Source organism: Sabethes cyaneus, chromosome 2 (genome assembly GCF_943734655.1).
Source record: "Sabethes cyaneus chromosome 2, idSabCyanKW18_F2, whole genome shotgun sequence".
Taxonomy (NCBI): domain Eukaryota; kingdom Metazoa; phylum Arthropoda; class Insecta; order Diptera; family Culicidae; genus Sabethes; species Sabethes cyaneus.
This window is the reverse complement of record NC_071354.1, coordinates 90649494-90665181: the sequence shown is the minus strand read 5'-3', so window position 1 is coordinate 90665181 and position 15688 is coordinate 90649494. Positions and strand designations below refer to the sequence as shown.

At 40.2% G+C, this 15688-nt stretch overlaps 1 protein-coding gene across 1 annotated transcript; it reads left to right on the top strand.

The window, feature by feature from the left end:
• The first annotated feature begins 234 nt into the window (after positions 1-234).
• LOC128737227 (sodium/potassium/calcium exchanger 3-like) lies at positions 235-8874 on the top strand. The gene is made up of 8 exons (XM_053831818.1): positions 235-700; positions 763-950; positions 2577-2724; positions 4403-4531; positions 4594-4665; positions 4733-4930; positions 8366-8589; positions 8662-8874. Exons 1-8 carry the CDS (start codon positions 235-237, stop codon positions 8872-8874), a joined length of 1638 nt encoding a protein of 545 aa, XP_053687793.1.
• The last annotated feature ends 6814 nt before the right edge of the window (positions 8875-15688 follow it).

The following is a 15688-nucleotide window of genomic DNA, read 5'->3' as shown; positions in this document are numbered from 1 at the left end:
CTTGTTTCCCTTGAAGAGATAAAGTGCATCTCTCCATATGACACACAGGTTGTTGTGTATATATGTGAAAGTGCGATGGCTATAAAAACGGTTGAAACAATGATGAATAATTTTCTTTTGATTTTGGATTCTGATTTGTTAACGCGTAGTTGTTTGTAGCACAGTCAGGTTCGCCAGGTAGGACTTTTCAGCGGTGTATTCTGTGAAGTGCAAGCAATTACCGTTTAGTTGGAGATGGTAAAACCTGGGACGTTTAGTGGAATCAAAAATCGAAGAATAAAAATTGCATTGGTGCTAAGAGTGTTGTTTGTGTTGAGCTTTGTGGTTATTTTGTTCATCAACTCGTTGTTTGCTCCTTCTAACGAGAATGACGTAGTCCAAAGGCCACGCCCTCGTCGCCACTTGCTGCAGATTCTACAGGGTCAGGTGGAAGTATTCGAGGCTATTGACAACGGGGTTATAGTAGACCCAACTCCGGAGACAATCACAGAGTTTGTAGACACTAGCGAGCCACAGTGGTTTCCAGGACGCAATTGTACACCAGCAGCAATTTTTGAGTTTCCATCGGATGGATTCACTCGCGAGGATCGTCGACACGGTTGGATTCTGGTGCATTTACTAATTGCGTGCTATTGCTTTTGGCTGCTGGCTATTGTCTGCGATGATTACTTTGTGCCAGCGATTGAGTTGATGTGTAAAAGTAAGCGACGCAAGCTGGACGTAAAAGTGTTCGTAATTTACCATTTACTGCCTTCGTTCCAGAGCTACAGGTAAAGGAAGATGTTGCTGGGGCCACCTTCATGGCTGCGGCCTCATCCAGCCCTGAGTTGTTCATCAATTGTGTTGGAACTTTTGTAACGAAAGGCGACATTGGAGTGGGAGCCGTGGTGGGCTCAGCTGTGTTCAATATTTTGGCAGTGCCGGCAGTTTGTGGATTATTTGGTGGACAGGTAGGATAGAAATAGTTTCTAGATCAAATTTAATTGTATCTTAATCTTTTGTAATTAGTTAAATTGCAAAACATTGGCACTGATTATGCGTGCAAACAAAATGTAGAATGAAAGATTAGTCCTATTGACACTAAAAACATCTCTTGCCAGGTGATGATGCTAGTGTGCTCATTGTAGTGGAGATGAATCATCATGCTTAGAAGAAGCTCAATCAGTAGTTGTGGCTTCTGATAATTCGCACCTACGAAGGTAGAGGGCCACCTTCAAACCTGTTTAAGAGTGCTAAAAATGGATTTATTTTTGACAATTTTTTATTCGCATTCACACAAGGGTAGTTCCATAAGTTTACAAGAGATCATGTAGCTTCGTAGTCGCGAATTCGGCTTGATCGTGTTGATGATGCAGTGGTTATTATTCTAGCGACATTGCTTATAAAGAGGTCGAAACAGATTGTTGCACTCAAAACAGTTTTATTTATTATATCCTGACAGCGCTTTGTGAGCAATTCATGCAAACTTTAGAATGATAATTCTCTACAGTTACTATGAAAACATAAAACGATTGATTGTATACTCTAAAAAATCGACACGTCCCTTCTGCGTGAAAAATCATATAAACTTCCGTGTAGCAACTGATGTGCACTTCAGTTCCTAGTTAAGTTGATAACATTTACTGGGATCGCACATAAACGGATTCGTATGAGTTACCGTTACAAGTTACCGAGAATCCATGTGAACATCGCTTGTAAAGTGCGATGGATGAGAATGTCGTATGTTATCACATAAATTTGACATGCCGATTCTTTTGAGTGTAGGATCAACATGATTATAATAATTATCCCTACTTACCGATATTCTCAGATTTGTGTTATTGATAGGAAATTGGGATTTGTAGATCATTCAGTTCAGGATTGATAGTAATACGAAATGCTTTGCTAGGTCATGAGATGTGAGTTGTGACTGCAAGACAAAATAATCTCATTCCTTTCTATTATTAGGTGACACTTTGCAAAGGAACGAGCTCCAATCAGCAAGTGCTGATAGATGCGTTTAAAGTAAATATGACGTATTAGTATAAGTATTGGAACAAGAGAACTACGTCAATCGCAGTGTAAATTTCTACATTAAGAAAGTTTCACACGAGCATTTTTCAACATTTATGCACAAGTTTGTGCCGCATGGACCCAGAATTTCATGAAATTTTATACGCTAAATAGCTAGTGAGTTTATGATAATATGTAAGAAGACGAGGTCTTTTATTTTAACAGAAAGCCTTAGGGGACATTTCCGAGCTTTCACGGACATCATTTTTATTAAAATACTGAATTTTGAACCAAGTGTCTTAGCACAAAACTTATTTTAAACAAATTTTCTCAGTAATACTGAAAAAAATTTTGGGAAAAGTTCCACACTACTGGAAAAATATTTTTTTTTGACAACAGTCTTTTAAACTTCCCTTTAGCATTCTTTGTTGTTTTTGAGTGTTTTTAAATATTTTTTTAACTTTTTAAAGATAAAGATTTTCCTGGATTGCTATGAAATTTGTTAACATTTCCATGACATGACAGAAATGATAACTAATAAAACCATTTTTTAAGTCTTTTTTATTATTAATTTCTCTTTTAAGGTGGTACAGCTAAGATGGTGGCCTGTGACACGCGATTCTATGATGTACGGTATAGCCGTTATCGGTCTGATCACGGTACTATCGGATGGAAAGGTCATGTGGTACGAAGCATTAATACTGGTTTCCGCGTACATCTTCTACATTACAGGTAAGTTGGCAAAAACATGCGCAACGCTACAGCTGAGAAATTCCATGTAAAATCTAATCTCCGTTGCACTAATCCAAATATAAAGAAGATTTCCTTCGTGTGAAATTCATCAAATAAGTTGCAATGTGCCATCCAATGACGATAATAAATGCAGCAAGTGTTATCTCGCGACGGACGATTTCATCTCAAATTACTTGCAAGCCGTGTGTACCTGGGATAACGGTTATTAATTTATTGCAGGGTCGTTCTATCTTATGGGTAGAGACAGACGGCCGCTCGAAGGAAACCGAAAAAGTACACACAATATACGATAGCCAGCACTTAACCCGCGTAGATACCGACGGTTCATCGTATAATACAATGTAGGTCGCGAATGTGCATTTTGATAAGCTCTACACTGAAACTAAAATGCATGTTCTATTGAAGTGTTTCGGCATATGATATTTGAATGACATTGTAGATTCGAAGAATTTTTGTTATCAGATTCAGAAATAATATACTTTCAAATCACTTTCAAGTGAAATACACTTGAGTTCGCACCAATACTGGTTTTGTACAGTGATTTTCATGTGCAATTCCAACTACATTTCAATTGGAATACACTGGAATCTGACCTACTGTTTCCATACGTTATGTTTTACAAGTGACGTTTGATTGACGATATTACAAGTGGCGATAGACGGCGTCTAACCTTACTTCTGGAATTAAGTTTTTGTGTGGTTTGTTTTGATCACTATCTTCTTTATTTTGATTCCATTTGTAACATAAATTTATTATTAGTGGATTTATCACTAGTAATTCGTAGCACTTGTATACGGAAACCGGAAATTCCCGTTTTTTCCGAAGTAGAAAATTAGTGGCAGTTTTCCGCACCACAAATTTTTGTCATTTTTGCAGTTTTTCTGTTCTAGTTGTTGCAAATAAATAAGCAAATTAAACCACACAAACCTGTCAAATGAAGTACGGAAAGAACGTACTGACGTCTGCGTGCAATGGTCTATAGCGAAAAAACAAGATCAAGCTGCAGGATCTTTTGTTTGTAACTGAACCAAACTGTTATAAATTTTGTATTTCCTCGTTTTACTGTGCCGAATTTCAAACTGAACTTTTTAAAAGTGGCCAATCATTTATCAAAGTGAATTTTCACGTCGTGTTGTTTAGCTCATTCGTTTGTTGTGACAATTCAAAATAAAATCGCATTCTTTTTAACACTATTAGCTAGCACTGTATGCCAGTGTGACAGCAGGTGAATCGAAAGTGTTTTTCTATTGGAAACAAAGCGGAGTACGATAAAGAAAACCGAACTGTTTTGTATATGAATTCCATATGGTTCTCCCAGTAGGGCGAATTCATGTACAAAACACTTCATAGCAACGGGCAGATTTTTTTCCGTGTGTATAGTACAGACGGCAATGAACTTGGACTGTACCTAACACTCTCCAAGAACAATAAGAAAATCAGCGTTTTACTCTGAAGATTAAGGCAGCTTGAACTTGAACCTTGGAGATCGTAATCGTATCGATGTAATCGCTTGTTCATATTATAAGGAACTCACATAAACTGTTAAAGGGTATATCTAATTTCATACGATTGGAACTGCTAATTATTTCTACTTGCAGTGATTGCCAATCTCCTACTGAAATTACTGGATAACAATATGTTTTAATTTCAATTACAGCAATGTACTGCAATGATTCCATCAGTCGGTTTATGTCACGAACATGTCGTCGGAAGTCTTGCGTCCGACCGTACACGGAAGTAACTGAGATATCTCCTTTACTGTCGAATGGACAGACTGGGGCAAATGGTAGGATAAATTGACGTTCGATAAAATTCTCAATGAATGAATTCTCAACTTTTACTTCGCAGGAGTTGTTAAAAATGGTCACGCACCGCAATCTTCTGATAGCGCAGCCAGTGACGACAGCTTTGAAGATTTCGGTAGGCTAACTAACTTTTAGCGTACGTAAGAGTAAAAATTCATAATTTTGTAACCAATATTTCGCAGAACTAGCATCAACTCCGTGGGATCGACGGGAGGAAAATACGCTGGCATACATCTGCCGTTGGCCAATTACGTTTTTCCTGTGGGTGACCATTCCGGACTGCCGTCGGTATCCGAAGCTTCGAATACTAACGTTCTTCGCGTGCATCTTTTGGATCGGTATTACGTCCTACTTTGTAGCGTTCTTAATCACCGTTGTAGGTAAGTTTAGTAATCATCTATGGCGTGATGCTCAAAGCACCCAAGTGTGCAGTACTTGAACTTTCCGCTTTCTGCTTTTATTTTCGTTGAACATGTTTTCACGATTATGAAATTGATAACGTAAAAGAATTCATTAGGTAAAGCGTAACCTGTGGACCTGTTACGCCCACTCACTTAAGTGACAGCAGCTTAAACCTCTCGCGGTGGTAAGTCCCCAACACGGGGAAAAACTCTATCTCTTCGTGATTTTAGTCCGGGAACGAGCAATCTTAGTGGAGATCGGGTAACTAACCTCAAGGGAAACCAAGGTGCTGCAGCCCCCGCAGGTGGATGGAGCAGGATATGTTCGGTCGTCAATGAGGCCACAATCGCGTTGCTAGGTAAAGAAAAATTGAGTGCACGAATGACTGGTTTGACGGGGATTGCCAACAAGCGACGAAGAGGAAAAAAGGAACTTGGTAAAACTATCTGAGCACTGCTATGAGGGAGAATTTGGCCAAATATCGACGCGTGCGGAATGAGTTGACCTCGATCCTGAGGAGGAAAAAGCGCCAGAAGGAGGCCAGAGCTCGTGAAGAGCTAGTACAACTATTCCGGGTTTCAGCAAAAGAGGACACTCCACAATAGATCAAAGAACTGGCCGCAGTGGTCCAAGGTGCTCAACAAGGAAGAAAAAAATCCGTGTTAAAGAGACGCGCAAGTTTTATGAGAAGGTGAACCAATCTCGTAATGGATACACTACGAAGCCTGAAATGTGTAGGGACGTGGAGAGAAATCTGGTATCAAATGAGTTGGAAGGCGGAAACAGTTCTTCGATGGGTACCTCAATGGCGATATAACAGCAGAAGATGGAACGGAAGTCAACCTGGAAGTGCCTGTAAACGATTACAGCGCAGCGTCCCGGTTTCCGGGCTCAAAGAAATCCGGCGAGAATCTGGGTCAGTTGCAACTCTACAAAAATGGCATAGAACAGTGGCACTTTAATGGATAATTTCGAAAATTTGGGAGGAGGAGAAACTGCTCACGCTTCATGTTTTCGTGGATTTCAGTGCAGCATACGATACAACCGAGCGCCGAGGTGGAGTGAAAGATGTACTACGTACAGGCACTCTCGAGTTCCTTCAAACCGCGTAGATCGCGCTTCAGCAAGGAGATGGATTGTCTTGAATGTTATTCAACACCGCTAGTGAAGGCGTGATCCGGCGAGCGGGTATCGAAACGAGAGGAACGATCTCCGGTAAAATTAGCCAGCTCATAGCCTTCACCAACTACCTCGGTATCATTATTAGGAGCCTTGGGACGGTGGAGGCAATCTACGTCGGCCTCAATACGGAAGATTGGGTTACAAGTCAATGCGTTGAAAATCAAATGTAAGGTAAGAAAATGCGACAAAACAACGTTTGCTTCCCACGGACAATGATTATTAACGACGATGAACTGGAAGTGATTGATGAGTTCAAACGATGAGTTCACAAACGGAAAGCGGAGGGTGGAGCAGGCGAATGAAACACGAGTTGCATACAAGCAAGCAAAGCCGTGGGTATAAACGTCATGTTGGGACAGCCTACCGAAAGACTTCGCAGCCGGTTATTAGAGTACAGGCCAATTACGTGGCTAGTGCAACGATCCTACTGGCTCTATAGCAGCACCTCCCAGTCGAGATTCGAATATACGCCAAATGACTTGTTAGATCAGCATCGTACCCTGAAGCCAACTGCGGGGTTCGAGTTGCATGCACTACTTGGAGATATTCCAGTTGTATACCTGACGAAAGTTGGGAGACTATGGTGGGTCAGCCTCGCCGCAAAGATCCCGAGAGCCCAACGTACTTGATTGTTCGACCATGTTGAACCCGACTTGCGTATTTTCGAGACGCTCAACGAATTGGCAATGTGTAGCCCGGGACCGAGTACAGTCGTGGAGTACCTTGGTTCTATGCTGGAGTACCATCAGGTCTGATGAGACGTGTTCGCATTTCCCAAATCAGAGTTCCTTCCAACTTTATCATTCGGCACCCCTAAGACCTAGCGCCCTTGGTGGGGGTCAGTCTGGTCAACCGCACGCTACGGTATTGAGTAAGTATCTTTAGGCATTTTTTCCCGTGTCAAGAACGGCTCTTGATAGCGACTCCACTGTAAGGTGGAATATCGTATCCTTGTCTCGAACGTTAAAAGCAAGCTCTCATCACGAGGTTTGTTAGGCATGAACCCAGTGAATGAAATAACAATTTATATATTGGACGCTCAATACCTGCAACAACAGATCGCTGAATTTCGAGGCTGGCGCCAGGGTTTGCTCGAACAGCTTGAACCCCGGAAGTTCGGCATGGATGACTGGATGATCTGTGGTGGTAAGGCGCAATTGTACCGGAGTGGTGGAGCGTTCAACGAGCTGGGAACGGGTTTTGCAGTACTTGGCAGAATGCAGGATCGCACGATGGATTGGAATGCGATTTAGAGAATCTATCTGTTGAGAATTATGATATCCAGGGTGAATAGGAAGTGATGTATAGATCAGTAATAGGATCTTATAGCCTGCACGCTGACACGACCGATAATGGCCAATGATGTGTTAGCCGGCTAGAGCTCTAATTTACTGACCAATTTACTCATATGCAACCGGTTTTTCTCTAACTTCACCAACATACGCTCGGGACCTTAAGTTGGCAATCGTCGCCTACAATCTCCGGTTTTGTTACGCGAGCTGTCACCGATAGTCTGAGGTTTCGTAAGTAAATACCAAGTGGACTTCATGTCATGCACGTAGGTCATCAAAAGGGGTACGATTTTCAGCAGCTAACTCTTAGGTTACGCAGAAGAGTGCGTCATTAAAGCCAGAAACATTGAGACCTAAGTAGCTATCTACGCTAAAATGAAGGTAGATGATATAAAGGCGTCGAAAGCAATATACATGAAAGGTGGAGGCTCAAAGATGATGAATGTGGGATAACTGGTGATTGCCACAGACATTATGGACTACGGAGACGCCAAGAGGCTCAAAACCTAGTATCTTTATTTACAAGGGGACAGTCGTTTTGATTAAGAAATGAAAAGCTAAAAAAATAGAGAGACGTTAAACACTCAATCTCTATTCTATAGATTTAATAGTGACTGTGGATGGCAACATGAATAAGGAAATCAGCCAGCGCATTCAAGCAGGAAATTGGGTCTAATTTGCCCTTCACAAAACGATAAGATCAAGGAGCCTATACGAGTCTCCCCTCCTCTACGATCAATAACTGGCCAATTTTTTTGAACTTGGCAACTATGCTATTTTCTTCAATATTTTCCCTAATTTTTTCAATTCGAGACTCACATTAAATAATGAGAAGTAACAAAATAATGTAATTCAAACATGCCTAAATAGCGAGTTTCAGAAAGCACATGTAAACAACGTTGAATAATTGTAATACAAACCATATTTGTTACTAAACAGGTGACACCATCGATATACCAGACTCTGTGATGGGTCTCACGTTCCTAGCGGCCGGTACCAGCGTTCCGGAAGCGGTGTCCAGTATTATCGTTACTAACCAAGGCCACGGGGAAATGGGCATCAGCAATTCGATCGGGTCCAACACCTTCGATATACTGCTTTGTTTGGGACTTCCGTGGTTGATTAAGTCGCTTGCCTTTCCCGCGATTCCCGGAAACCAATGGGTAAGTAATTACCAATCACTACAAATAATAATTAACCATTGTTAAACCCACGTTATCTTTTCATCTCGATAGGTTGCCCTGAACTCGACTGGTTTGACATACTCAGCGATATCACTGTTATCAACCTTGTGTGGGCTTTATATCGCCTTCTGGTTCAACCGATTCAAACTAGATTGGAAAGTTGGGCTCACGTGTCTGACGATGTATATCGCCTTCCTAACGGTATCCAGTTTAATCGAGCTTAACGTATTCTTTCAAGTCAATCTTCCAACCTGTATTCATTGACTGCCGTTTCGGGAATTTCACGTAACGAATGAATGGCAGTTTTAATTATCTTAATTAAGACAACTAGAGATTAATGTGTGTGTATGTGATACAGACGTATATTAGTAATTGACGAATGGAACTCAAATCAATAATGAAATAAACAGATTTGAGATATGAAAGTTCGTCGATTTCTCATGATAGGTATAATCACGTCTCGATGTTTTGACTCTGCTTGCTTATCTAAAAAGCTGAGGTGTGGTCAATTGGTGTTTGCTAATTACGTGCGGAACTTGTTAATAACACAATACAGTAGGATTTCGAATTTGGCATCAAATGCGCGTCGCCTATGTTGCCAAAATCGAAGCCGTGGCAAAATCGAAACCCTTTTTTGATATGAAAAATTTTGTGTTGCCAAAAACGGATACTTTTGTTGCCAAAATCGAGGCATTCCAAAATCGAACCATGCCAAATTCGAAATCCCACTGTGTAATTATTGCAGTTTTGCTGTCTACGTATCTTGCATACTAGTTGGTCATGGTTCTTTAATTTAAACTCTAATTTTTTACCACCATTACCTAGTTCAGGAGCTCTACAATTCTGAAGGATCTTATTGTCAATTCAACGCTGCGACTGTGTCTAAAGCTACTCACCCATTACATTTCCTCCGGTTTACGTTGAAATTACATAATAAATTTCACAGCCTCAACATTCTAGTTAGGTAATCTGGTTTCTAGAATCGAAGCGTTGTTAAAATTTCTTACGACTTTGGGCATCCCTATTTCTACATTAAGATCATCATGATTCGTCGACGTAGTTTTCTGTCCGACACTTGCTGGCATACCGGCCAGATTTTGCAGTTAATTGAGTTTCACGCCACGGATGTGTTCTACCTCAAACATATCCATGAGTCCACGTGAGATGTATCTCTATGATTTGAATACGAGGACCTACAGTTTTTGAATACTGAGGAATATTTCGAAAAAAATTATTGAAGTGAAAGCAACAGTGGAATGAACTTGTGATAAGAAATGTATTTCCGCCTATTCTTCTCCATATTTAGACAGCACATTTTAATTCGATGGATTACGAGTTATCCTATTAGACGAAAATAGCGTTTGAATGCAATTATTTATGAATCACGCGATGCATTGGAAAACTTATCAGTCGTAATTTATATGAACAATAGACGACCTGCTCCTAACGTATTAATATTATTGCATACACTCTTAAACTGCACAGTTTAATGAAAATAGGGGTATACACGTAGCGCTTGCTATGTTGCGTATATTGCGTTGTATTGCGTATTTATATGGTCGCTACTCTCATAACGGTTCCATCTCCATAAAAACTGGGACTGTTATGCGAATAGCGCCTGTTTATGAAAACAGATCTAAATGAAAGGTTTTAAACGTAATACAGTTAGGTTTGTTCATTTTATTTAATTTTAATTCCTCTTCTGTCAGTTACATAAAACTATTTAAACGTGTAGATCGCCTGGGGGTGCGCTTCATGTAAATAACATTTAAGACTTCGCTAAATCTACCATATCAGTCAATCAATCAATCATGGATTAGCCTTTGATTTTTGCACATCATTTATTTCAATAATTAAACAGTGGAAAATGCACTCTCATTAATGGTTTTTAGATTGAATCTAATCTTTGTTGAGTCACCTGGTCCTACGGACATGTTTCAAAACCCAAGTAACCAAGAGTTCGAATAATAGTGTCTAACAAGAGTTAAACAGCTTTATGTATATTAATCTATAACTTGCTCAGCAGCGTCACTTTTAAGTAATTAACCGAACTTTCAAGCTGTCTTGGGTTCGCTGCATAGAACGCTGAGCAGCTTCGAAGTAAACTGTCAAAAACTAAGAAAAAACAAATTTAGCCGCACTTCTATATGTTCTATTTTTATACTTCTACCTAATTTCTATATTCGTTGCATTTGCATGCTGTTGGGTTTGAACCCGGGTGTTCCGCGTTGTAAACCTATCCCGATCCACTGCGTCACCTTTGTCGTATACAAGCGATGTGAATTTTGCCAATGAGTTGTTCTTAAGTAAAAGTTCGATTTAGAACTTGCAGCAGCTTTATGCAGCGCGAGTTAATTATAGAACATAAAGTTTGGAACCAGGCAATCAACTATAGTAGTGAGATACCGACAACATATGCTACACAACACAACACAATAATTAAGAGCATTGCATTCTAATTTATATTTGTTATTAGAAATGTGCGAGCATTAAATTTATTCAAGTGAAATAAAAATAATTAATCTCAAATAGTTTTAGGTTCTGCTGGTTTGATCACCAAAAATATAAACAAAAAAGCAGCACGCAGAACTTGTTAGCAACTAAAGTTACTTCAGAACTTCATGTAGCATCCTAATAGCTTTGAATTATCTATGAGGTACTTACAGCACTTCTTAAAGCATTTAGTTCCACGTATACTTGATATACACTATTAATCAGCAAGAAAGTTCCAGGGAACTTAATCTGAACTAATTATGAACTTTCGAGTCCGCGTGTCAAGTAATATTCGAACTTTTGGTTGCTTGGGAATGGCATGAAAAACATGGGGGGCCTCAATCCTATAAATTGCTTATACCAGGTTTGTATGGTGGCCAAAGCTTGAAGGAACAAGGAAGCAAAGCAAATTTCAGCAGTTCAGCTGCATTTCAATGATTTAAAAGTTCAGCAAATTTCAATGATTTAAAAGCATGCAAGGAAAAGATGTTGAAACTAGTTATAACCACAAATGTGAAGATGCCATTTTGTCTCACTGTTCTTCGGTAAGAGTGAGACAAAGGGTATTGAATATTAAGGCACACTTTAAAGTTAAACTATATATTTTTGATTATAAAGAATAGTTTAAAGCCATACTTTTTTTTGTTTTGTTTGATTATAATTACTTTAACCAGCTTGGGTCATTCGTGACTTGTGCGGGGTTGGGATTTGAACCCGGGTCTTTGGCGTGAGAGGCGTGAATGCTAACCAGTACGGCGGGAGTGACCCCGTTAAGGCCATACTGTTTATTATGTCTATAATGAAATCAATATTGTTCGGTCTTGGTTGTAAATTCCGATTATTTTCACATAGCGGAAAGTAGTCAACAGTGAGACAGGTTGCATGTGTGATGTAGGTTCACACATCCCGTGATGTAGTTTGAGAAATATTTTTTTTTAAATATATTTTTCCACAAAGATCATTTTGGAGAGGGGGGGGGGGGTTCAAAGGAGTTTTCATTGCAATCATTTTCTAGTGATTTCCAACAACAAAATGCATTTGAAGCCAAATTAAATTTACTGCATGGCATCAGGTCCTTGATGAAAGTATGGCGCATGATTCGCTCTACCAATCTGTCAAATCCATAATTTCTGCAGATCAACATGGTAAAAAACGTTCAACCACACGTTCAATCGACTATTGTAGAATAGAAAAACGAAAACAAATCGACGCTGGGTATCTTCATTTAGCCAAGGCTTTAGACAAGGTTCAACACATTTGACGGTTGAGTTTCGAAGAATAGGTCTACCTGAATGGCTGACACAATGGGTCCTGACATATCTGACGGGGCGTAGCTCAACGGTGACAGTTGACGAGACGTGCTTTACTTCGTTCCAGATTTCCGGTGTTCCTCAAGGTAGTGTCTTGGGACCGTTGCTGTTCGTTCCTTTTATCAACAATCTTTGTGGAAAATTGAAGTTTCCGAAATTATTATATGCTGACGACCTCAAATTTTACCTTGTGATCACAACACTTAGAGTACGTTTCAAATGGACAATGACGCGTTTATGGCAGATAAAAGGAATTAGCCTTAATCGTTTAATTCAAGTCCTAGTCATCGTTTAACTGTCAAAAGTGTTCAAGATTTTGTGGACTTTTAAAGGCGTATCGGGTCTGGCCCGATTCTGGAACGCTTCTTTTCGGTTTCGGTCCGGTGAAAAATCGGACTCTAAAGTTTCGTTTCAAGCGAACTTCGGACCGCGTATCGGCGGAAAATGATTTGGGATAGCACTTTGTAGGCGGCGTTGAGAATGGTGATCGCTCCATAGTTCTCACAGTCCAACTTGCCACCATTTTTGTAGATCGGGGACATAACCCCATCTTTCCACTCCTCCGGTGGCTGTTCGGTATCGCAAATTAGCCAGTGCATACAGGCGGCCGGCTTTTCTGGTCCCATTTTAATAGGCTCCCCTCCAAGGCCATCTTTCCCAGCTGATTTATAGTTCTTTAGCTGCACGATGGTCTCCTTAACTTCGCTAATCGTTAGGGCTAGCACCTGTTCCCCGTTTGTTGCTTCGTCGAAATCGCTTTTCCCGCCGCCATAGTTCTTCGCCTGGACACCATTCAGTTGTTCATCGACATTCTTCTTCCACCTTTCGATCACTTTACGGTCCGCCGAAATATTGTCATCCCGACACATCACGGTTCAGTTTCTGGTAAAACTTCCACGTTTCCTGAGACCGATGCAGCCGCTGCAACTCCGAATATTCCTGCTATTCCAGACAGCGCTTTTTCTCCCGGAAGGTTTGGTTTCGCTTCATCTTCTTCTGTTTGTGTCTTTCCACATTCTAAAGTGTGGCACTGCGATTCTTGGCCGCCCGCACAGTGTTCTCCTCATCCATCACCCTCCTACATTTATCGACAAACCAATCGTTTAGCTGATTTCTTGTCACATGCCCGATGGAGCTCTTCGCTACACTGCTAATGTTTGTTTTGATGGTGTTTCAACAGTCCACTAGAGGGACTTCGTCCAGCTCGTCCTCTTCCGGTAGCGCAGCTTCGAGTAAGCGCGCGTAGTTTGCAACGACATCTGGCTGAGTAGAGACGGTGAGTAAACAGCATAACTACCATAGTCCAGTAGTTATCTAAAAGGGTGCGGTAAGCACAATGACCCCTCCCTGAAGGAACACCGATATAGAGGTGCCAGGGAGGATTGAGGCTGGAGACTCGAGTAGGGGTTTAGTGGGTCCTCACGCCTCATTAGGGGGGGTGGCGAGATAGCTAACCCCACACTACTTGTGTCGTTTTCCCAGGTGTCTGATAGCGGATTTCCCTTCTAAAAAAAGCACAAGCAGCACACCTGCAGCGCTACGACGTCGAACTTGTGGCTCCAATACGTCAGATAGCACTCAAGTACTCCCTTGGAAGTTACGAGATCGGCAGTTGCACGTGCCGAGTTTCCAATCCATAGTCCTTTTTCGTCACGTGGGTCTATTCCGATTGTTTCAGTGCGAATTTCCTTGTTCTTCGCCCATTGCTTAATAGTTTTTCGTGGTGGCGGCTTGCAAGACCCGCATCACCAACCCCCTGTTTTGCCGAAGGACCCATGAAGCTCGGAAGAGCCTTCCTTCCCTGTCAGCATATGACCTTGGTTTCCACCGCGATTGGTTACCCGATCTCCACCAATATTGCTCACATCCCGGCTGGTACCACGAGGAGGTAGGAATAGGAATTGCTGAATAAGACCGACGGTATGCATTATTCAACTGTTTACCAGCCAAGTTTGGAATGTTATATATGATAAAATTATGGCTGTGTAAAATAAACACACCAGTTCTTGCTACTTTACACCCAGTTTAACTGGTAGCTTTCCATAGAGGAATTAAGCAAAAGCGAGAATATCAATGACATTATTATTAAGAGGCGAACCAGGCGAATTTATCCCTGATATACGGCCTCCATTGCTGACATTAGTGATTGATCAAAAATTGAACTTCCAGCCAGCCTAGGTAACCATATTCCAGACACCATATTCAAATAGAAATGGCAAGGAATTATATTTCGAATAAATCCAAATTCATGGCAGTTATCTGTTTCATTTCAATTTTATGTCTGTAACATTTTATGTCTCGATAAAACACACTTTATATTGATGATTCGCTTATTTTATGCTTTTAATGAAAGCTAGTAGCAGCTCTACTACATTTACTGCAGTAAATATTAAGATTCATATAATGCTGTGTGAAGTTTCATATGCTTTTCAAATGCTTTGAAATAATTTCAAATGGATAAGTCTTCTTACAAAGGAAAAAATTGATGCGCACATAGACCGAGGGCTTGGCATGGCCACGAGCAACTATTGATGACTAATTGAGATATTTTTTAAGCGAAATTTCAATATTGTAAGATAAGCAAAACAATACACAATGTATGTATTTATTTCAAACGTCATTCGTGACGCACTCATAATCCGATGCTCGCCAAACTTGTGTATCTTTAATCTAATCATTGAAAAAAGGATTTAAGCGATGAGCAAACGGTAATAATAACAATATCATTATTTATCTAGAATATCTGAAGTAATGTAATACATTGTGTAGGTTGGTTGGTTAATGGAACATTTTTATCATCTTATAAACTACATCATTCGTAGTGTAATCAAAATTTTGTGATAACTTATCGCTTTCGGAAACATTAATTTAAAAGATTAGAAAATATCCAAGTTAGGAAAACTACAGCTTGCGACTTATAATTCTATGGACGTTTACTTATAAAAACGCCAAATTAGATCTTAATTGTAATTTGTGTGTTGAAATTTTTAAGGTTTTAATGGGGTGTAAAACATCTCAAAGGCACTAGCTTCGCAACACAATGCAATGCTCTAAAAATGATACTTAAATTCAACGAAAGCACCTGAAAACACGATTTACACCTGAAATTAACTTTCCAATTAAATTACTATTACTATGTATATTTATTCGCGACAGATACGTATTTCGCCTACGACTTGGAGGCTTCATCAGTGGCTGTTTTCGAAAAGTTTTCCTTTTTATTTAATTTCAGGTTTCGATTTCTACTAAAACGCTCCAAAAACTTCAGTCAATTT